At 36.2% G+C, this 25,274-nt stretch overlaps 1 protein-coding gene across 2 annotated transcripts in view; it reads right to left on the bottom strand.

Annotated features, from left to right (window-relative positions):
- LOC120538871 (MOB kinase activator 1A) overlaps positions 1–24,468 on the bottom strand; it is a 42,303-nt gene extending 17,835 nt beyond the window's left edge. Inside the window, exons 1-2 of one of the 2 annotated variants that reach the window (XM_039768442.1) lie at positions 24,207–24,468; positions 2,866–3,032 (exon numbers count right to left, since the gene is read on the bottom strand). In XM_039768442.1, coding sequence (XP_039624376.1) covers positions 2,866–3,032; positions 24,207–24,220 — 181 coding nt within the window. In that variant the 5' untranslated portion in view covers positions 24,221–24,468. The remainder of the gene's footprint in view (positions 1–2,865; positions 3,033–24,206) is intronic. The other variant, XM_039768441.1, reaches the window with a different exon arrangement.
- Between the last annotated feature and the right edge of the window lie 806 nt (positions 24,469–25,274).

The following is a 25,274-nucleotide window of genomic DNA, read 5'->3' as shown; positions in this document are numbered from 1 at the left end:
CAGGGCTTTACCTGCAGCATAGAATTGCCTGTATCATGCCTATTATTTAACAATCCTACGCAGTTTAACTATATTTGAAGCTTAAATCATGCTATCCTATTAATACAAAAATGGCTTTCATTATTGGCCCATTTATCCCAGTATGAAATTCATTCAGTAATGAAAACTCATGATTTGTACTGGCTTTGCGAATACAAACGTTTATCTTGCTTCACAGTTGAATGAATGACTCAGAAATTGTGGCAAAATTAATCAACTGTTAGTCCAGCACCATATATAACCAATAATAAAGGAATGAAGGCTTTGTATTCATCCTGTAATTATAATGGATATGGCTACACTCGTCTATCTAACATCGTTCCATTTACTAACAAGCTAATCTGTACCTAATACTAGCCTTCAAAAGTGAGGAAAAGAGCTGTATCATGTGTTGATTCCAAAAAAAAAAAAAAAAATTAGTTACTGTTTCAAAAAATCCACATTAGCCAGAAATTCAAGTGACTTCATTCATAGTGCTTTGAAGCATTAGGCCGCTCTCTGATGATACGCTTTTGAATGTATTAATGGAAACACACAATCGCTGAGACAAGTAGAATAGTGGGACTATTACAACAGCATACTCTATTGCTGAAAATTAATCCGTAAACACTACATTGTTGAAGTTTCTTTTATTCAAGCTAAATCATGTTTATTTGTATAACAACTAAAACAACTAATGTAATAAAAGCACAAGGAACACATATTATATCAACTTGTGAGTAATTATTGTATTCTGACTTATTGCCCAGGCTAAGCAATATCAAAATCTTCAAGTCACAATTCTTATTTCACCAAAGTAGTAAAGTTGGAACAAATGGAAAAGTAGGGAGCTATTTAATAATATAAAAGCATCAGGAGTTTGTGACATTTGAAATGTGAATTAAGCTGACTTGTCAGTTATATACTACCTTTTAGTAGTTGTTAAAATCCAGCTAATATTTCTAACAAATACTGAATTTATGACAAACCTGATTTGAAACATTTGTAGTTAAAAAAACATTTTTAAAGAGTCTGTGTAAATAAAAACATTCAAATTAATTTTGGTATTCACTTATTCATATGTCACTGATATGTTTGAAATTTTATATTTAACTATTATGTATTTTTAGTAACAGAAAATGTCAATGAATGAATTTAGTAGATGCACATGGTAAAATAAGGTATCTGATGATCATATTGTCTTAAAATGCTATGTTGAAATTCCAGCAAGCCAATAAAATCCTCCAATTTATTGTTGCATTGTGGTTAAATGCCCTGTTCTGCCACAAGTGAAATTCTGCTCATGAAGTCATTGCTTAGAAGCAGGGCAATTAGTAGGTCTCCAAGTAAGCCTCAAAAGCAGCACCCAAAATCTACATCCTCTTCGCATGTGACTGTTATTCCATTCTGAATTCTGCTCCATCAAAATACTGGACAACACAAGTGTGGCTGACAGACCACCTGGGCATTTCTAAGTGATGACATTATAAAGACATGTTTAGAAAGAAATGTGTAAGAGTTATGTGGTTTAGAACCACTAGATTTCATAAGAAAAAGAATGAATTTAAAATGGCTGAACATGCTCATTTGGAATTACAACACTAGAATGTATTCAATGAAACATATTGTTGATGATTCCTTATTTTTCACACAGTAGATGTAAATTTAATAGGTCTAAACAGAGTTAACTTGCATGTGTGATTGGACAAGGAATGGCCAGGAGTGAAAGAGGGAGAATGTCTGTGTGAGAGATGTGTGCACTTCTTTGTGTCCAGGGTGGGGGTTTGGGACTGTCTTTGTTACAGCAGGGTCTGGTCACAAGAGTATTTGTTCTGTAATAAATTTGATCACTGCTTGACCCCTGGCGTAGAGCACCTCAGTAATCTGGCTATATATATAATTTTAAATTTCAGATTATTTTAATACCACATCTCATTCTTTGACTACCCACAGCACTAAAATTATATCCCTCAGCACAAAGAATTAATCCGGGTTCCATGGAAATACAGCTTTCTATTTCAGTCCTGTTACACATACAGCCAGAACTCAACAACAACATTTCTAGTCATTTCAGGATTGTACACACCTTGTCTGAGCCAACTCACAGCCAAACACCTGAAGGGCTAATACTTTGTACATGCTTTTATTAAATAAATAGAGAACAAGTGAGCATTATGTGTTTTAGCTTATTGGGTAATTAAGCAAACAAGCTAACTCATATTCTTGCATGCTGAGGCAGCAGGAGAATAAAAGCAATGAAAGAGCAATGTAAGCAGAAGAAATGATTAATAATAAAATTGCACACAGTGTCTTGACACTAAAGCAAATAACAGTTGATAATCTAATATTCCTTACCAAAAGATACTTTTACTAGTTCTGATCAAGTGGTCATGACAAGTTTAATTTATATTATAATACAAACTCATAATACACAATTATTTTTATTATGGCACAAACAGGAAATTAAGGAACTGAACTGAAAAAGATAAAGATAATTTTATGAAAATTGCAACATTTTTGTTTTCAATTTTATGTATCCATATTGTGTGTTTATTTTCATTTACTTGTTTAAAATAAAATTGAAACTTTGTTGGAAACTTCTAATATTTTAACATTTTCTGATATTTTAACTGAAAATCATCTTTCTAGTGTACAGAATGAATCACTTATTACAGATTATGAAATTTGCTGTACTGTTCAAAATCATTAAGGCCGTGATTATTTTTTGGCAGTAGTGTCCACTTTCACCTCTCAGCCAAACATGCAGAAAAAAATGAAGCATTTAAAACTTGCAAAGTTTAAAAAGGCCTTTATTCTACTATTAGGAGCATAAGAAAGATGCCTCACTGTTCACAGCAATCCATTCATTGAGATCTTCTCCCTCGGGAAGCATCACTGCTTGGCGCAAGTTTCCACTGCCGAGAGTCGCCTCTGCATGCTTTAACAGCTCATACTGGTGTGAACCCTCAGGGATGTTCTTTTTGGGTTTGAAAGTCTTTGAAGATCGATTGCCACTAGGAATAAAAGAAAACAAAATTAACACTTCTCTCTCTTGCTCATTCCCTCCTCCACACCAAAGCAGCTTCATAAAGAACAACAAACAGCTCCACAAGTCTTTGTTAGAGGGATGTCAAATTTTATTCCATTAGTTCCTGACAGACTTAATTGTTTCATTCAAATCAGCAGATTTATTGAGTCATTAGTGAACTTATACTCTGAGAAACTGAAATTCCAGTCAATCTGTTGGAATATTTTGCTAAAACTGCTGCAGAGATTACTTACACATGCCACAAAAAAAAATTCTTGGCTGAATTTCATCAAACATGTATCTCAATGATTTTACAAATGTCAGTTGCCACATGAGTAGATTTTCATTTTCTTGTACTATTTCAAAAACACAGATTACTTAAAAGCTGCATGCCAATTTCATTTAACAAGCAGCCTATGTACAGAATGACTCAGTTTCACACAAGTCTAAGATGTCATACAGTACAATTACAGGTAATGTATAACATGTCATGGCATTTTACTAAATTAAAACCTTTTTTTGTATACTACACAATTAATAAAAAGAGGAAAAAAAGACCTACAGAGAAAAATCTATGGAGTACAGATCTCATACAGGGAACAATTACATCATACAGGATACAGGTCTGTTTGTCTTTTTCAGAGTTGCATGTTATAATTTAAGGAATGAAATACTGTAGATCAGTTTCAGCAAAAGTGTGGTTAATGCTAAATGAGCTGCAAAAGAAAAGCATTGTACAGCTCCTGTAAAAAAGGGAACTGGCAGAATATTCCTCCCCCATAGAATCTGCTCCATAATATCAAACCAACATTTTATGTGTTATAAGCACTGTGATACAATGGATTGCATTGCCTTTCATATTTACAGGTATATTTAATAAGCGTCTTACTTAAAAATTCATATGCATACTAAAGTAAAAAAAAGAAAAAGCCAAAACTTTAGAGCCGAACTATTCTTTTGCATTATGGTCAACATTGTTGCTTATCACCATTTGCTAAAAACACTAAGCATTTGACCTGCACCAAAGGGCTTTCCAAATTCTGGTATGAAGTCAGTATATTAGTGATCCTTGGCGAGAAGTGATTTTTTTTTTAATCCTCTCTTCAGCGATTCATACACTATGTAGTTTATACTGCAAATGCTTTTGATGTCATTACTCTCACTGTTAAAGTCATCATTCATGTACACTATCTAGTACATTTTTTTTTTCTCCTGTTTTTTGGATGTTCTGTTGAGCCATATGCACTGCATGAGGTCTTATGGCCTCTGTTTCTGATAATTACTCCTTTAATATAAGCTCTAGCTGTGCTACCCGTCTAAGGCAGGTTGACATCTAAGTAATTGATGTACACCTCAGCATTACTGTTTGTAATGCACCATTTATTGGAATGTATTTTTTGTAATGCATGTAGTACTAAAACATTGCATTTACAATTCCAAAAGATGGCACATCACAAACACATTAACAAAATATATTACTACAAATGTTTGTGAAGCACTATCTTTTGGAATGACAGAGATGTAGCAGCCAGACGGACACACAGACAGACACCCAAACACACATCCTTTTATTAAGGTGGATTTTTTTTTTTTTTAAATTGTTCTCTGAGCTTTGTTATTGTATTTTTACATTTGCTGTAATACAACATAGATCTACAATAGTGTTATTTAAATAAACAGATGTAACAACCTTTTCATGCAAGAACAACTCAGAAGCAGAAAATAGACAATTTAAAATGCAATCATAATAGAAGTCAAAAAATCCTGAAAATGTGTATTTATAATTGGACAGTTATCTTATCCAAAGATCTTGACCATACGTTGTGCTCCTCTCTTGTTAAATGAACCCCAGCCTGACGGAATCTATTAATTATTTACATTTAAGAATTCTCACTTAAAGATTTACCAATGTTGTTTCTTGTCCTAGTGTGTATATAAACACAGGGCACTCCAGTTTCTGTATTACATCTTGCCTGTAGAAGTGGCCTGAGTTGCCTCGGAAGCTTGCTTATTATAATCTTTTTAGTTAGCCAGTAAAAAGGTGCCATTTTGCTTGACTTTTCACTATTTTTCAACAGTAACTTTAAGCTATTAGTCATACTGCAAACTTGACTGCTGAGTTTTGGCGGTCTACTTATGACTCCCATTTTAGTAAATGCCAAGTTTCTAACCATAGTTTTTACAGAAGACATCACTTTTCTGATTGGTTGATAATTATTAATTTATAGCATTGTAAATTATGATGCTCATCTTAATCTTATACAACTAATGAAGAGCTTCTTCAAAGGTCTGCATCAGCATGTTGGCAAGACAGTCAGCTCTGAGTAATGAACAAAAACCATTTCATTATAAAAGGTCTTGTTTATGCATTAGAAATCCAAACACAGTATTATTTTTTAATATTATTTCCGAGCACCAGATATTAAAACACTGGAGAAAATTCATGTGTAAAGGTCTGAACTTGTCAGTATAGAACAAAGCAAATAGAGGGAAGTCAGGAAGGGTTTCACCATTTCTTGACAGAAATTAATCAAGTAACTATAATTTTGTAGCTGCTGCAGCTTTCTTAATACTTCACTGACACTTCTGTGGAATACTTAAGATTTGTCTTACTTGAAATCAAAATCCTCTATTAACAGATTTCAAATTACTTTTGTTATTTGTTTACCTGGAAGACTGAACGGGGTTAATTTAAAATGGAAACATTCAGAGTACTTGTGAGAACAAAATTGAAAATGTAATCCCACATACAGCTCTAATATGCCTGTAACATATGTACACATTGAGCGTTATTTACATATCTTGTTAGCTCAAATTACATGCCATTTCCTGCACAACTTCTGCAGCCATTTCCACCTGGCCAGGTGCAAGTGTCAACATTCTAGAAAAGGTTTAAACCAAATTACCGTACATTTGCAGACATCCATCAATCCATCCATCCAGCCATCCTCTTCCGTTTATCTGAGATCGGGTCGCGGGGGCAGCAGCGTGAGCAGATATGCCTAGACTTCCCTCTCCCTGGCCACTTCTTCTAGCTCTCCCGGGGGAATCCCAAGGCATTCCCAGGCCAGCCGAGAGACATAGTCCCTCCAGCGTATCCTGGGTCTTCCCCGGGGCCTCCTCCCGGTTAGACATACTCGGAACACCTCACCAGGGAGGCATCCAGATCAGATGCCCGAGGCACCTCATCTGACTCCTCTCGATGCGGGGGAGCAGCAGCTCTACTCTGAGCCCCTTCCGGATGAATGAGCTTTTCACCCTATCTTTAAGGGAAAGCCCAGATACCCTGCAGGGGAAACTCATTTTAGCCGCTTGTATTCGCGATCTCGTTCTTTCGGTCACTACCCATAGCTCCGGACCATAGGCGAGGGTAGGAATGTAGATCGACCGGTAAATTGAGAGCTTTGCCTTACGGCTCAGCTCCTTTTTCACCACAACAGACCGATGCTGAGCCTGCATCACTGCAGATGCCGCACCGATCCGCCTGTCAATGTCACATTTGCAGATAGTGATTTTATTATTGTCTCAGTCACTAGAAAACTGACAAAAGTCAGAATTGAAGTTGTAGTTCTAGTCCTGCTTATTAAAGCACTTGAATCTCAGTGTTAGAGCTAGAGTCAGATAAGAATTTTACTATACCGACAAAAACAGCAGACTCCATCATTCTGACTCTGAAGCATTGATTACAAACACAGAGGGAAAGCACATAAGAAGTTTACATATCTTGTAAAGCCTGTATTGTATTTACTGAAATTTTCCCATCTGTACAAAACGATTACAAAATAAATAATATACACATTTACAATTAAGGGAATACTATAATATGGTATAGTACCCCAACTTCACCAAAATAAACAACATGCTTGACACACCACAACTTCAAAATACATAAATGAAAATGTTGGGACACCCATTAACTCTTTGTTTAATCTAAAAAGAAAACAAAACAAATAAACTAAAAACAGGAACTCTCAATCAGATTTTTTCATACATGACTCTGTGTGGGATAAATAGAGGCTAATGCACTTCACAATTGAATACTGAACACATCTATTTCAATTTCATTCAATTTTATGCTTATGCAGGGACACACTGAACAACCCAATAATAACTGTATTAAATACTTGAAAAAGAAGAATGAAAAAAGTGATTTAAGTGATACGGTTTGTTACACTCATTAACTTTGGACTGCCACAGTTACAATTTGGGCTTCTTTCAACTGAGGACAGCGTAGACAATTTTATAGTATTCACTTTATCTTACATAAAGAGTGGCACCATTATTTTATATACAAGAATTAAGTTGGGAAAAAAGAGCAACAAGGTCTAGTACATTTGGTACAAGGCCCCTAAGACATTTTTTTTTTTGTTTTTTTGTTTTTTTTTTTTTTTAAAGAGAGAGATTTTATTTTTCAACTGAACAATTGCAGCTCTATTAAATACTAACTGCAGTACTACCTCTAATCTGAGGAAAGTTCCCCCACATCTAAGCCTTGTAAATTTTAAACAAATTAAAATTCCTGTTTTTTTTTTTTTTTTTAAGAATTTTGATTATAACAAAATTGAATCTGCAGGTGTCATAAAAGGGTTTTTGCGTGTTTAAAGTTTCGTAAAAATATCTTCAAACAGGTTTTTATCATGAAATAAGCTGGATGGTGTACTGCTTTTTGCAGTTTTAAGAATGTTTCAGAAAGGCAGAAGCACCAAGGATAAGACAAGCACAAGATATGAATATTCGAAACTATAAAAGAACATATCTTTAATATAGTCAACTTCCTCTTTACAATTAACAGTCTTTTACAAGCACTAACTAAATAGAGAATATTTTAAAAATAGCTCAAAAACTCTCCATGGAATTAATACAAATAAAAAAAAAAGAAAAAATCTAATCAAGCACTCTGTTTTTACATTTCCACCCTCTACTGCATTATTATGCAATTCCCTGTTGCAACAAAAACTTGGTTCTGCTGGACAATAAATGTTTAGTACTGAAAATGTTTACCAATGCAAACCTATCAGCTGCCAATCTCAAGAACAATACTGACGGCTGTAAAAGATAAGAGGCAAACAAAAAATGTGTAAGTCAAAGAAAATAACATTACATACAATCAAGTCAAACTGCGTATTTGTGCATTTTTTAATTTTAGTCAAGCACATAAACAAAAATTCAATTGTGCCAGGCTAAAAAAAATGTCAGAAAAAAAATTGTTCATTAGGAAGTATGAGCATTCTTAAACATGATGTACCTACGGATCAATGGTGGTTACAATTGTTACATACATGAAGAAATTAAAAACATGGCATGACTACACAAGCAGGATAGCCAATATAGTCATGTACATCTCTATTCATTGTTATGAATACAGAAAATATTTTGGATGGACAGATGAAGTTTCCTTCTTTCAGTGTTAAAAAAAGGGATTCTAAATACTCAATTTCTTAAACCATGTGAAAAACTAAAATTTCAAAAGGTTGAGGCACATGGAAATATCATAATACATCACATCCAAAAGTCCAGTCAATATGATAGATCAACAGTTCTAAAATTATTCACTATGAAAAGATTTACATAAAATAAGGAGTGAGGATACTAATAATACAGTATGTCATTGTGCACTGTCAATGTTTCATAATAAGTGCTTATCTCTGTCGGAAAAACCTGTATGCAGATACAAGTTACTTTCTTCAGCTTACTTTTGCACATTAACACAGCAAATGACTAGAAAGTATTTAGGCATTTATTATCTCCATCTATTCATCTTTTGAATCCATTTAGTCTAATACTGGGTCATGGGGAGTGAGTCAGAGTCACCAATTACCTTAAACAGTACAGCTTTTGGGTGAGGGAGGAAACAGGAATACCTGGAGAAAATTCAGGCAGACATGTGGATGATGTGCAAATTCCATATAGGTGAGGCTGCAGGTCCTATCTAGCACTAACTTTAATTTTACTCATTCTTTTTATAAAAGGAAATTAGCCTTTAAAAAAAACTAAAAAAAGAAGAAAAAAAAACACAAAATCATTTTGTTATATGAAAATATTCACAATTAGCAAAGGCTGCAATAGCCATTACTGCAAATCTGGGAATAAGTAAATGTACAGTGCATCTGGAAAGTATTCACAGCGCATCACTTTTTCCACATTTTGTTATATTACAGCCTTATTCCAAAATGGATTAAATTCATTTTTTTCCTCAGAATTCTACACACAACACCCCACTAATGACAATGTGAAAAAAGTTTGAGGTTTTTGCAAATTTATTACAAATAAAATTGAGAACGCTCATGTACATAAGTATTCACAGCCTTTGCCATGAAGCTCAAAATTGAGCTCAGGTGCATCCTGTTTCCCCTGATCATCCTTGAGATGTTTCTGCAGCTTAATTGGAGTCCACCTGTGGTAAATTCAGTTGACTGGACATGATTTGGAAAGGCACACACCTGTCTATAGAAGGTCCCACAGTTGACAGTTCATGTCAGAGCAAAAACCAAGCATGAAGTCAAAGGAATTGTTTGTAGACCTCCGAGACAGGATTGTCTCGAGGCATAAATATGGGGAATGTTACAGAACAATTTCGGCTGCTTTGAAGGTCCCAATGAGCACAGTGGCCTCCATCATCCGTAAGTGGAAAAAGTTCAAAACCATTAGGACTCTTCCTAGAGCTGGCTGGCCATCTAAACTGAGTGATCGGGGGAGAAGGGCCTTAGTCAGGGAGGTGACCAAGAACCCGATGGTCACTCTGTCAGAGCTCCAGAGGTCCTCTGTGGAGAGAGGAGAACCTTCCAGGACGACAACCATCTCTGCAGCAATCCACCAATCAGGCCTGTATGTTAGAGTGGCCAGACGGAAGCCACTCCTTACTAAAAGGCACATGGCAGCCCGCCTGGAGTTTGCCAAAAGGCACCTGAAGGACTCTCGGACCATGAGAAACAAAAATCTCTGGTCTGATGAGACAAAGATTGAACTCTATGGTGTGAATGCCAGGCGTCACGTTTGGAGGAAACCAGGCACCGCTCATCACCAGGCCAATACAATCCCTACAGTGAAGCATGGTGGTGGATGTTTTTCAGCGGCAGGAACTGGGAGACTAGTCAGGATAAAGGGAAAGATGACTTCAGCAATGTACAGAGACATCCTGGATGAAAACCTGCTCCAGAATGCTCTTGACCTCGGACTGGGGCAATGGTTCATCTTTCAGAAGGACAACGACCCTAAGCACACAGCCAAGATATCAAAGGAGTGGCTTCAGGACAACTCTGTGAATGTCCTTGAGTGGCACAGCCAGAGCCCAGACTTAAATCCGATTGAACGTCTCTGGAGAGATCTTAAAATGGCTGTGCACCGACGCTTCGCATCCAACCTGATGGAGCTTGAGAGGTGCTGCAAAGAGGAATGGGTGAAACTGGCCAAGGATAGGTGTGCCAAGCTTGTGGCATCATATTCAAAAAGACTTGAGGCTGTAAATGTTGCCAAAGGTGCATCGACAAAGTATTGAGCAAAGGCTGTGAATACTTATGTACATTTGATTTCTCTGTTTTTTTTATTTTTAATAAATTTTCAAAAACCTCAAGTAAACTTTTTTAATGTCATTATGGGGTGTTGTGAGTAGAATTCTGAGGAAATTAATGAATTTAATCCATTTTGGAATAAGGCTGTAACATAACAAAATGTGGAACAAGTGATGCGCTGTGAATACTTTCCGGATGCACTATAAATCACACAAACCTTCTACATCCAATTTAGGGTTGTTGGTGGGCTGAAGTCTAACCCAGCATCAATTACATTGAAAACTTTTATCATATTTGTTATATTAGAGCATTTGCCTAAAAATGTGCACATAAATAAAATGAGAAAAAAAAAAAAAAGGTTTCTGCATATCATACTGTAAATCCATCTAATCAACGTAATGTATATTTGTACATTGTCCTTTACTGCAGACATGTTGTTTATACATATTAAGTTAAGTCAAGTCAGGTCAGGTCAGGGAGCATGCACTAGTACAGCACATTCCTGCACTCATCACATGAAACAACTCAGGATCCAAGTTGGCAACCCCCCACGCAGACACATGGTCCAGTCCCACAGTCTGGAATTGACCATCTATCTGCCACAGCCAGGTGTTACATAGGCATCTTCTTGGACTGGTGCAGCCACTCGGGTCACCATCAATGCAGATCCTGCGTGCTGGATCACCCACGAGGAATCACGCCACATGGACATAGTGTTGTAACTGACGCCCCCTCACAATGCAAGTAATGTGCCTACTTTGTGACTCCGTGAGCAACCACTCATTCCACAGAGTTAAACCAGCGGTATCCAAGGATTTTCCTAAGAGACACAGTACCAAAGGAGTCCATTCTTTGTCTCAGGTCACTGGATAGCATCCAATTATACAGTATAGTAAAATAGGAAGCACCAGGACTCTAAAGAGTTGGACCTTTGTCATTTTGCAGAGATATCGGAAGCACTACACATCCCTTTTCCATGCAACCCTATGCTCTCCCGATCAGTCTACTGACTTCTTAGGAAGAATCACCAGAGACATGAATGTCACTGCCGAGGAAAGTAAACCTCTCAATGGAATTCAGACTCTCTCTGCAGACAGACACACACTGCAGATGGCTGTGCCCAAGAGGTCATTAAAGGCCTACACGGCACCATATATTTATAACTATTATGTAAGAGCAGAAAACTGCTAAATCATATGCAACATTTAAATACAAATATACCAATTACATTAACAAAGTAAAAAATATATATTAAAGTTCATTTTGTAACTTGGTTATCAAGTTGTGCAAGGCAGGGTGATATACTTATTCTTATACTGCTGAGTACAAGGTGGAAACCAACATTGGATACTGCTGGGAACATTTATACAAACATGAACACTCACCCCAAACATGGCAAGTCATTATTCAAATACTAGATTCAAGAGTTGAGAAGCAGCAACCGCCAACCCCTACATTACCACAATACATGTATTTCAAAAAAACAAAACTGTTTGTAAAGATGATCATAAAGTGCACCATGTCATGGGATGACATCATGACATGGTGTCTCTAATTTAATGGGTTATGCATCATTGTTTTTAGAAAACGCTAATACAAATTATGTGCAGTGTACTGGTGAGATCATGTTTAATTGATGCTTGATTGTGTAAATATGAACTGTTCTAATTTACACATTTGGTGTGCTCAGCATATAGTGCTATGTTTCAAACCTGGTTCTGGTCAGTCCTTATTAACAATGGTTTGGAAAAACAAATAATTTATTAATTAGACAATGGCAATGTTACTTAACTCTTGCTTAACAGATGCATTGTTCCAGATGAGTAACTAAAGGTTTCACAGCAGTGTGATTCATACAAAAAAAACCTGTATCATCATTGGATACATGAAATAGGAACATGACATTTTGCTTCATCAGCTTTGCGTCTTTATTGTTTTATAGTAACTTAAGTCAAGGCTGCAAGTAGCAACACATTCTGGAGAATTTCTAACTCTGTGTCATCAGCACCTGTACAGACTCATTGGTAATAAGGAAGCTTTTAAATTAGATAAACAGAGCAATGACTTTGCTTTAAATCATAAATACTTGTAGAAAAAAAAAATCAGCTGTATATAGTTTTGCTATTTTTGTCCATCCGCTTGCCTTTCAGCACTGTTTTTCAAAAGTGCTGACTGCCATCCATAAATTATTTGCCATAAACTGTGGGAGGAAAAATGTTACATATGTAAATTTTAAAGGACTGACTTTCAATTTTGTTTCACTGCATTTAGACAGTAAAGTAAACCACTCTGAGAAGCGAGAAAAGCACTACATGAATGTAATTCATTATTACTATTTGATAATTATTATAAATAAAAGCATAGCATTTGTGAACAATTGGGATGATTTTTGGGAAAGGCCTGTATTTTTCAGAAGAGATGGTCTTCATCCTAACTGGAGGGGATCTTATGTATTATCCCAAAATATGGCAGCAAAACTGCCTGGTTGACTGATTAGAGCACCATCCAGGCCGCAGTCATGTGATCTTAAATCACAGGCTGTTGTTTATCCCACCTGTTATTTTCCTGAAGCTGTTACCCATAATCCCTGTTGTGGGGCATCCAGTAAATTTAGTCTTGAAACAAACCATAAATTAATTGATAACCAAAAAATAAGGTGTATAATTAGACCAAGGGATAAAACCAGACACTCAACCAGGGGCATCTGTAATAGAAATTTAATTCAAATTAAAACAAAAAATATATCAGCAGTTCAGAAAGAACCATGCAGTTTTAAATGCTGTTTATTGAACATTCGCTCTCTCGGCACTAAAGCTGTTTTGGTAAATGATATAATATTAAGTACAAAATCTGATCTGTGTCTTCTTACTGAAACCTGGCTTAGTAAATATGACACTGTTCCCTAGCTGAGGCGTCACCAGATGGATACTCGTTCCTTCATAAGTCTAGAGATTCTGGTCGAGGAGGAGGCCTTGGAATAATTCATTGTAACAAAATGCAAATCACTCCTAAAAATTTAGGCAACTTTACATCCTTTGAGGCATTCATTTTAAATATTAAAACAGATTCCAACACAATTATAGTGCTAGTCTACAGACCACCAGGGCCATATTCATTGTTCATGACTGAATTTAGCAACCTTCTGTCTGATTTGGCTATAAATTATGATCACGTAGTTCTGATGGGGATTTTAATGTACACATTGATGTGGAAACTGACACTTTTAGCAAATGTTTTACTTATTTGTTAAATTCAGTAGGATTTTGTCAGATTGTCAAAGGTCCAACTCATAATCATAACCATACATTAGATTTAATTATAACTTACAAAGTTGAAATTCAAAATTTAAATATTACTCCATTAAATGTAGTTATTTCCGATCACTTCTTAATTACGTTTGATTTAGTTCTGCCCATGCCAAGCGCTCGCAGATTAAAACAAAGACAGTGCGACATCTAGATTGTAATTCTGCTTCAAAATTTATAGATACCTTGAGTAAGTCGAGTGTAATTGTGGAAAACCATTTAGATCAGTTAACATCAAATGTAAACGTGGAAAACAATTTAGATCAGCTAATATCACATTATAATGTGACCTTGAGAGATGCTCTGGACACAGTGGCTCCCCTAAAACAAAAGTGATCAAAGCACATAGAAACTCTCCCTGGTTTAATGAAAATACTCGAGCTCTTAAATTAGAGTGTCAAAACTGGAGCAGATGGAGAACAACAAAGCTACATGTCTTTCAAATTGCATGGACAGAGAGTGTAATAAATATAAAAAGCCCTCTTTAAAGCTCGCTCAGAATACTATTCTACATTAATAGATAGCAATAATAAAAATCCTAGGGTACTTTTTAGAGCAGTGGCTAAATTAACAAATGGGAATTCAGATCAACAGTGCAAAATACCAACAGATATTAGCAGTACAGACTTTATGAACTTCTTCAATGAGAAAATTAAAAATATAAGATCCCAGATCTCAGCATCACAGTACAAACCAAATACTAGCTTAGCAGACCCTGTCACATTGCATTCAGCACTTTAATAATTTTAATCCTGTAACTCACCAGGAAGTCTTAACTTTAATTACTAAAATGAAGCCCACTACTTGTTCCCTAGATCCAGTGCCAACAAAACTAGTAAAAGTGCAATGGATGTTCTTGCAGCCTATTCTAACCATTATCAATAGTTCATTACTGCATGGCACAGTACCTGATGCACTAAAAGTGTCAGTCATTAAACCTTTACTTAAAAAGTCAGACCTAGACCCACACATACTAAATAACTATAGGCCTATTTCAAATTTACCATTTCTCTCTAAAATACTAGAGAAAGTAGTCGCCAGTCAGCTTCAGTCACACCTTACGCATTACAATTTATTTGAGAAATTCCAGTCTGGCTTTCGCACTGGTCATAGTACAGAAACGGCACTAACACGGGTTGTAAATGACATTCTGATATCCTCTGATGAAGGAAATTCCACTGTAATTATGTTGTTGGACTTAAGTGCAGCATTTGACACCATTGACCATTCTATTTTACTGCACAGGCTAGAAAACGATGTTGGGCTTACAGGCCCGTGCTCGCTTGGTTCAGTTCTTATTTATCAAATCGATTCCAGTATGTACAGAAATGTGCAGACAGTACTCCATCATTATACACAGAAGTTCAATATGGTGTCCGCAGGGCTCAGTACTGGGACCTTTACTGTTTTCACTTTACATGCTTCCACTGGGATCTCTCATTAGGAAACATAATGTTAATTTTCACCTGTATGCAGATGACACCCAGTTATACCTTTCATTTAAATCAAATGAAGTTTCTCCGATGTTGTCTTTAATTAGTTGTGTTAGTGAATTAAAGGAATGGATGAATGAGAACTACTTGTCTTTAAATACAGATAAAACAGAGATGTTAATTGTTGGAGGGAATGACGCTGATCACAGCAATATTTTGTCGTCATTTAACTCAGTTGGAATCCCAATTAATTTTACTGAATCAGCCCGCAATCTAGGAGTTATCTTTGACTCTAGCATGTCATTTAAAGCATATTACAAAGTCGTCCAAAACATGTTTTTCCATCTTAAAAATATTAGGAAATTAAGGCTTTCTAAATAAACAGGATTGTGAGAAATTAATTCATGCATTTATCTCTAGTAGGATTGACTACTGCAATGCGGTGTTCACTGGCTGTTCAAACTGTTCTCTATACAGCCTCCAGTTAATCCAAAATGCGCTGCAAGAATTATTACAAGAACAAGAAAATATGAACACATAACCCCAGTTCTTAAATCTTTACACTGGCTCCCAGTTAAGTTTAGGGCAGATTTCAAAATCCTCCTTTTAACATATAAAGCATTAAATGGCCAAGGTCCGCTTACTTGTCTGAACTTATCATGACTTACAAACCTGAGCACATTAAGATCTCAAGATGCCGGTCTGCTTAGGATTCCAAGGATTAATAAAATAACAGTGGGAGGTCGAGCTTTTAGTTACAGGGCCCCTAAACTGTGGAATGGTCTTCCTGCTTCCATAAGAGATGCCCCTCGGTCTCAGCCTTTAAATCCCGGCTGAAGACTCACTACTTCAGTTTAGCATATCCTGACTAGAGCTGCTGATTAACTGTACATACTGCATCTCTGTTGTTAGTCATTAGCACTATAACATAAGTAACATGATAATTATATTTGAATACTAACCCTCACCTATTCTGTTTCTTTCTCGGTACCCAAATGTGGCCATTGGTGCCACGGCCCACCTGCCAAGTTGTTTGCCTGCCTATGGTAAAGTCATCCCTGATGGAGGATCACAGGAATCATGGGAAAGAGGGGTCCTTTCATCGGAGCAACGTTTCAGCCGTGGCATGGCCAAATGGAGATGCAGCTAGATGGATGAGGTCTCCAGGACTCTAAAAATATCCAAACCTAATTATGTCATATCATCTACTGTTAAACCGTAATTCTAAAATTTTTATTATTATGCTGTCTTAAGGAATTGTTCTGTTGTGTATATTGTATTGTATTGACCCCCTACTTTTGACACCCACTGCACGCCCAACCTACCTGGAAAGGGGTCTCTCTTTGAACTGCCTTTCCGAGGTTTCTTCCATTTTCCTACAAGGTTTTATTGGGAGTTTTTCCTTGTCTTCTCAGAGAGTCAAGGCTGGGGGGCTGTCAAAAGGCAGGGCCTGTTAAAGCCCATTGCGGCACTTCCTGTGTGATTTTGGGCTATACAAAAATAAACTGTATTGTATTGTAAACTGTATAATTATGCCAATTTTTTTATTTAGGAATTGATTTTTTCCCCCCCCATTATTTACATTTTGTAAGGTTGTACGCATAGGATTTCACCTTGCTGTTGCCACTGCTCTTGACCAGAAAATGCAGTTGTGGAACACAGCAATCGGCTGTCCAGAGAAATTACACAAGTGTGCAGCAGGAGTCAAGGACACAGAACTTGTGGTGCCCTTTATTTCAAATGCACTTTAAAAGAAGTCCAACTAGACTTTGTTAGACTGAAGGTTAAAAACAGGCTGAAGTATATTTTTGCGTGCCAGTAATACAGAAATTCAGTAATCTGTTTCCGATTTGTTCTCTTTTATTTGACAAACTGGCAGCTGCCAATTTGTGGCTGTGTTGAGAAATTTAAAGAAACACACAATCATGAGTTCTTTAAAATATTTATAGTGGGCTGACTGCCTTTAAACCTGAATATGAATAGTACAAATCAATGACACATACAAAAAGATTACAAAAATGTTCAAGGACAATTTGAGGATTTTGAAAATCAGCTGTAGAAGACTGCCACCCCTCTAACCCTTAAAAAAGGTTATTTTAGCAGAAAAATTAGGACTTTCCCCAGGACACCAAAAATCACTTTTACATTCTCTTATGATCTTTTGGAAAATGGTTACTTGGAGAAGCAAATATGTTCACAAGCAAACTAACAATAGTCATAGTTATTCTTGAATCCACTCCACTTCAAAGGAGATGGGAACAAGCACCTGTCCTTGCAGTACTGGGCACAATGCAGAAAAATAGTCTTGTAAAGGTACCAGTCCATCACAGGGTCCACTCATGCACACACCCACAAACTCACATTCACACTGGGACCATTTAATCAAACTGGAGTAAACAAAAGAAAAACAGATAAATGGAGTACATGAAAACTTCACAGAAATAAGCAGGTTCTATACTTGAGCCTGTTAACTATATTTTAACAAATATTTCAAAATTTTTAAGTTAACAACATTCACACTTAAAGCTTTATGCTGATTTCTTAAATGTTTAATGCTGCAAAAATGTACTTTGACTTGAAAAACATCATAGAATGGATAAAAACTTATTTTCGTAATATTTTATTATTTTAAAAATTTTTGGTATTATTCTATTGGTGTAATTTTTCTATGGCAATTTGGCCAATTGTGTGTGCAAATTGCTACATTCAAATTGCATGTAAAGATACAATTGCTGAAATAAACCTGTCAGCCAGTCTTTCAAATAATTTATCTACTCAATACTGTATAAATAACTGCAAACGTAAGACAGAATAAGTTGTCACATTTAAAAAAAAATGCTTGAAATATTATTATCAAAGTGCTTTTTAAACTGTGAGTAATTAACTTCTCCAAACAATTTCAGCCCCTCCAGTTTGAAATCCCCTTTTTTATTAAATTTAAGGGGGACCCCCATTTCAAAAATATATGTATGTATTAGTAATTATTATATAGTATTGGAAATGCACTTAACAATTTCATGTTTGATTTAGTAAGTGGAGTATTCCAGAAACAAGTTTGAAAAGCTGATGGGTTTTCATTTTTTTCATACCTCTTGTAATGAAGTGGGAGCCACCTTGAAAGACTGTGAGCCCAGGGACTTCAGTCCCATATCAATCAACATGGGCTTTGCAAAAGAGATGTCATGATCAGCAAAAGGAGTACTCATTAGCAGCTGCACAACTTTCACTTCAATTTGTACTTCCCACAAAATGTCTAAAAAATATAAAGCAAGGCCTTGTATGTCTTCAGGGTGGAACTTTGAAACACATTGTCAGTTACTTCTCAATGTGAAAATGCTTTCATAACATTTATTCAAATTAGGCTCTTAACCGAATGTTTGCCTGTGTCCATATCTCCTTACTGAAGAAGTGGTGCCAGCCTTATTTATAATTTTAAATGACTCATTACAATGCTTACCATTTGCATATGCTCAAAAAAAGTCTAATACTGCCTAGGTTATTGAGACCAAAACTGCAAATGTGATTCCTGATAAGGCATCATAAGCACATTATGTACATCAAGAAAAATCTCCACCTACTTAAGCCACACGCTTTAACGACCAGTAGCCTTTGAGCTTTTTAAATTGGTTCACCACCAGACTCTTAATCTAACTGTGCACAGTGTAGATCCTAATCCCCCACCATGCAATCCCAATTTACAGTATTTATTTCTCCCACAGTAAAGTTTTACATTAAACTTCTTTTATCATGTCTCTGCCAAAATATGAATCTTGCTTAGGCCACTCTGCGGATAATCCAGAGTAGGGCTGTAACACATATCTTAATTTTAAATATATCTGAATGAGAAGTTTAAATATATAAAACTGAACTGCAAATTGAGTATGTCTCCAGTCAGTATTAGATTACTCCAGCCTGTGCTGTTAAATGCTGGAGGCTTTTTCGGAATTGTGTATCTATTTCTGGAACAGACAATTTGCATTTTGCACTGGATACCATACTTTGTCATGAAGGAAATGGATAGTCCTCTCTCTGTCAAAGAGAACAAGCAGGCCTTCCCTGCAATTTCTGAAACAGCAAAGCTCATATCTCTTATCTCCCCATGCCTCTGAATGGAAGAGCCGATCAAAGAGGGTTTTCCGATCTCGTTCTTCCAGCTGATAGGGAGGATTGGTACTTGACAATCAATTTATACGTAATGTAGATATAAACTACAGTATGGATACTTTGTGAAAACAACTCATGCAATAGAATATTTTACCCATTCCCCCATCTGTAACTGCCACATGTTGCTTGTAGCCAAGAAAAAAAAAATGTAATCTCATGTTTTCATGGAGAACACAGATGAACAATTATCTGACACAACAAGCATCAATGGGGCCAACACTTAACACCAGCAAACAATATCAAAACATCCATGAAAAAAATCTCAAGTTTCTTAATTCCCATAATCGACATGTCAAATATCCAGTGGTATTCTCCCAATGTTCCAAGTACATGTATTTTGGCTAAAATACTGTTAAATAAGCAACTTCCAAAAAAAACAAATCTTTATGCACACAAAATTGGGCTTTTGAACTGAAGTCTACCTCTTCCCTTATTCAATGGTCATTAAAACACAATGTTGTATTTCCAGATTGTTCATCGACAGTTGTGAAATTGCACCAGTGAATTAACATTCTGATTGCTGAAGCATCGCCGATATGCACAAATACAATGCACACTTTCCATCTAAAAATGTTTTCACTTGTTTTTCTTTAGCTTTTAATCCCTAACTTTATTTCTCTCCCAGACTATGCTCTGTAATGTTAATAAGACATGAAGCACCATGGTAGCCAATGTATGAGCTATTACTGGGTTAGGCAAATAAATAGGCGAGGCAGGTATCAACTGAAAGGCTCGTTATCCATGGAGCGTGCTCCATTTCAGTTTACAAGAGGATTTTACAGAGGTGGTTTATTCAACAACATTTCATCAAAAATACATGTATGTGAGCCTTGTGAACTGGTCACCTTCATTATGCAAGCACAAATAATTTCAGATTTTTCAATAGACATTTACTATTGTTCAGTATTAGGACTAATTGAAGTCATTATATCAGGAACTTTGCTGTCTCTATTCTCCATTAAAACATAGATTAGGGCCAAACAATTGTATATTAATTGCAAATACTATTACAGCTGGTGCAATATACTAATCACGAAAAGCGGCCATTGCTGAATTCCATTTAGCATTCACTCTCTATCAGTGATTGAGCTTTCCTAGTTGCAAACTGCTCTAAACATGAAATGAGTGGTGTAACCAATCACAAATACATTTTAAGTGCGAGTGCATTGGGAAATCAAAGGTAATCACATCATATGTCTAATTAAAGGCAATCGTGCTGAATGCATTTTTGGCAGTCCAGTTCCTAACAACATCTTTTAAAAAGAAGGAATTTTGTTCTGTTGCATCTGCAGCAACCTCATAAGTAAAAATAAGATTGAATCTAAATCATGTGACACCTTTCAGATGCTTTAATAAAAATACAAGGAAAATAATGCATAATTTAGTATTAATATATTTTCAATAGTGATTTTGATCAAAAACTAATACTATAAAACCATCTAATATCAGCCACACTGTCCAGTGTGTGAATGAAAGTTAAGCAATCAGGTCCGTGACATGATAATAAATTACCTATTTACTCTATAACATGCATCCATATTAAATATGCTATCAAAACCGGTAACAGCCATCATCACCTATTATTCATCAATAGACAATGCTCCGATTAAAACTGGGCATGACAAATGTTAAAAAAACAATTAGCTAACACCCAGGATAAGGGAAACATCATATCCCCTGCTGCAATTATTTTTCATAAGTTGGGCTGCCTTTACTCTACTCCAAATGTCTGAACAAAACTAAAACAGACCTGAAATAAGTGGTGCTTAATGCAACCAGAATTGAATTGTGATTAACTCATTATACCAATGAGAAGTTTACATTGAAAAGCAGATGCTTACAAACAGATTTTCCTCAAGAACAGACAGTCACACTGGCTGCTCAGTGCAGCGCCTGTTAGCATGGAAGCTGCCAGAGTCTGGAGCATGTGACCATACCATTCTCTTTTATATATAACTGAGACATTGATTATTTGCAAGATCTAATCCATTGTATTAAAATGATCAGTGAGAGAGTAAGTACTTTAGTAAGTTCTTTCAGCAAGTTCTTTAAATTTCAAAAGAACTGTTTTTATATGTTCTTATCTCTGTACATAAAATAACCAAACAGGCACTAGATAATACAATTTAGAGTACAAAACAAGAAGCTTTGTGCTACTGTTAGTCCCAGAGCTAGATGACAGTCTTCAGGGATAGTAGAGAAAGCTATTCCAAGACACTTTGCAAAGATGTTTATTTTCAAGCGCCACTAGTCACACTTTTCTGCATTCATCAACTGGCAATGGCCACCATGTTCAGCTTCACCCATTCTGGGCAAAATTTGCCACTGCACATGATAAACGTTTTACAAAATACTGCAAAAACAGTATGTTAATGGTCTCTTTCCTTTTGTTATCTACCTCATATGAGAATTCTACATATATTTTGAACCCTTGTGAGAATAAACATCAGCAAAAGGCTGGACATGCAGGGTTAGCGTCTGTTTGGTACAGGTGATAGATGCCTACAAAACCAGGACAGGTTTAAGCAGTTTTAATAATGTATAAATAGACTGATTAGATTAAAAAGATTTTTAATATTTAAATATTTTTTTCTTCATATGATAGCCCCACCCCTCAGTGTAGTCCAATTAATACACTAATGAGCAATGTGCAAGTTTTCATCACTTGTTTGATTAAATGAATACTTCACCCACAAATTGTTATAAAAACTAAATTTAATATGTTACTTACCCCATGTACTTTGCTTTCATAAAGAATGGACAGAAAACAGTTTATGATATAACAAATGCCAGCAGTGACCAAAGGCATACAACGTCAAATGATATAAAAAAAATATATATCCATTGAAAAAGTAAAGAAAATCTTATGTTATTCATCTTGCATAATCCACATGTCTGTTATCCAGCTGTATGCTCAAAACATGCAAAACTCATGCTAAAACTCAGAAAGTGTTAAATATATATATCTACCGGATAATCGTAAAATAAATTCTGGAAAATTACTTTTTGAACTGAAGATAGTCGACAAATGAGGCATGAGAGGCAGGTCTTCAATAAAAAAAAGTAATTCCCGTTTAGTTTCCAGTTTATGAGGTGCATAGATTTATTCCAAGTATTTATTTAATATTTCTCTAATAAAAAAAGCATACATTTTTTAAAGTTTTGAGCATAAGGCTAAATAACCGATATGTGGATTATAAGACAATGATAATGCAAGATTTTTTTTTTTTAGTTGTTGTGCAGCATTGGTCACTACTGGCTTCTAATATATCATAGACTTTTGCCACAACTGTATGACATTAAAATTCTCCTCAGTCACCATTACAAAGTACTGTACATGGGGTTAGTAACTTATAAAAAGTATATTATATGTATCATTTTGGGTGGAGTAAACCTTTACGAATGCAGGCAGAGGAAAGAAAGCACATTTTTTCAATATTTCCCTGCAGAGCTTGAGCTGCAGCTCAACAAAAACAGTAATCCACTGAGGCTACAAGAGTTCAATCAGACAGACTACTATTTCTTTGTTGCGCTAATAAAGTTTTCTGGAAATCCCTGTGCTGTTAATGGAATTCCCCTTAGAGAATCAATTCCATACATATCTTTAATGGAAAAAAGATAAAATAAAAATCTTTAACTGGATAACTAACACAAATAAAGCTGAGCTGAGGGAAATATATGTATACTTGGTTCTTGTAAAATGCCATGGAATGGTGTTTACTGTGGTGTGGTCCTATGCAAAATTAAACATTGGTCCTGACCTTTCGTAATTCGGTAATGGACATTTTTGCATCATAAATACAAGTGCTTAGCGTCTGTGTAGTCAGCCATTTTCTAACCTGCTTAGTACTGAACAGAATCGTGGGGTTTGCTGGAGCCTACCCCAGCCAGCACAGTGCTCAAGGCAGGTACAATCCCTGGACAGGGCGGACACACACACACAAGAGCCAATTTAGGTTCGCCAATGTACCTACCCTGCTGTCTACTAACTGTTACTATTACATAATACATTTAGAATATCTTGGAAGAATATGGCTTTGGTGTGCATCTACAAAATAAATCGCTGCACGTCCACTCCATGGCCGGTCTTGCCACATTTAGGGGTGTAAGCGTCAGGATGCACTGCCGAGTACCGGTTTCTAAACCGGATCGATTCCTTCATTCAGTTTACTATCACCAAGACTGGTTCTAACTGCTTTGCTGAAAGGGAAAGTTAAATAAATTAAAAACATGATTATTATACCGAGTGGAAACTTTTCAACAGTGGACGAGAAAACACTCATTAATTCGCTGTAATTTAAAGTGTGTTAAACTGCAGTGATAGATGACTGTCGGACTCGTGACCCCGGCGTCCTGTCGTTCCCTTTAAATGAAATCACTTTCCCGTAAGTATGGGCGCTACTCGCGCTTTTTGTTCTTCTTTGGACTTTTTATTACCTACCTAAGTCTAAATGTAAATCTGAAACCCCCGACAAGTGCCTTTGTATACTAAACGGGGAAAAACCTAGAATCTGTCTTGCTCTGCGCACGAACAGTTCCTGTTTCCTGTTTGATAAGTTCGGCGAAAGAAGAACCAGCCTAAAATGGACCCGGCCCTCTTTCCTTCCCAGTTTTTGACACGTACGCCCTTTAATAACCTGCCGGCAACACTGAGCGGAAACCTCACAAAAGGTAATGCAGTCCAGAGGTAAAACGACCTCGAGCCTCATTTGAAACAGGAAGCGCGGATCGCTAGGTTTTGTATACTTACAAAAGGAAACTCATCTCCAAGTCCGAGCAGAACTTGAGCTGTCACTTGTGAAGACGACAAAAACAGGCTGAAAAAATCACCCTTCGCGTGTGGTGCAAGGGAATTTTCCACAGAGACTGCACTAGAATCACATCCGCCACATCCACTATTTATTAACATACGTTAAAAATGCTAGACTCCAAAAAATAAAACCCTCTGAACTCGCAACAGATCTTCTCGAGTCCCGAAGTAGAGGATCAAGTAAAGCAGACGTATCGCGAGATTAGAGACAACGCAGGTAGTTACGTAGTAAGGACCCCTGCTGGCTCTGCAGGGTACAACGATGCCTGTTTAAGGAAACTGGACGGATGAGAGGAAAGGATAATCAAGTGGCTTGCCTTAAGTAGAAGACCACTCACTAAATGTAGCCAGAAAATGCCTGTTCATTTAGCAGTTTATAATCTTTCCGGAAGAAACCATTATTTTTGTAGTACAATTTCATACACGACAAAGAAGAAACCTGAGAGAATCGTAGAATCTGAAATCATTTCACTTCATTAACAATTGCTCTAATTTTAATCGTACACAATAAAAAGTGCATTTTGATGACCTCATTCAAGCAATTTATACAATTAATTTTTCAACAAGTTGGAAAATGTGTATATGGAAGATTAAAATGTATTCGGGGACTTCGTGAACTTTATCAAGGAGTCAGTTGTAACAATTTTCTTTATTAAATATTTTTGGAACAATTAGCCCTATTAAAAATAACAGCGCTGGGCTCCTGTCGTTCCAATTTTACCAGTGTCATTTTTCTAATCCTCTTCTTTTTTCTTTTATTTACAAATGTGTTCATAGAAAAAATAAGCGGTATCTCTCCTTCCTCTGCTCTGCCTGCTCATCCTCTTGTCTTGCTCTTTCTCTACCTCCACTTTCCAGCCTCAATATTGTATTGTGTATATCATCTTAAATATCTTTCTCCTTAACTTTAGTTTGGCTTGGAGACCTCTCTCCTTGCTCTATTCATCATGCCTACACTCTTAGAAATGAAGGTGTCAGAGTGGTTCTTCAGTGCATAGCCATAGGCGA

The sequence above is a fragment of the Polypterus senegalus genome, chromosome 11 (genome assembly GCF_016835505.1).
Source record: "Polypterus senegalus isolate Bchr_013 chromosome 11, ASM1683550v1, whole genome shotgun sequence".
Classification (NCBI taxonomy): domain Eukaryota; kingdom Metazoa; phylum Chordata; class Cladistia; order Polypteriformes; family Polypteridae; genus Polypterus; species Polypterus senegalus.
The sequence above is the reverse complement of the archived record's forward strand: the minus strand, read 5'-3'. Positions and strand labels throughout refer to the sequence as shown.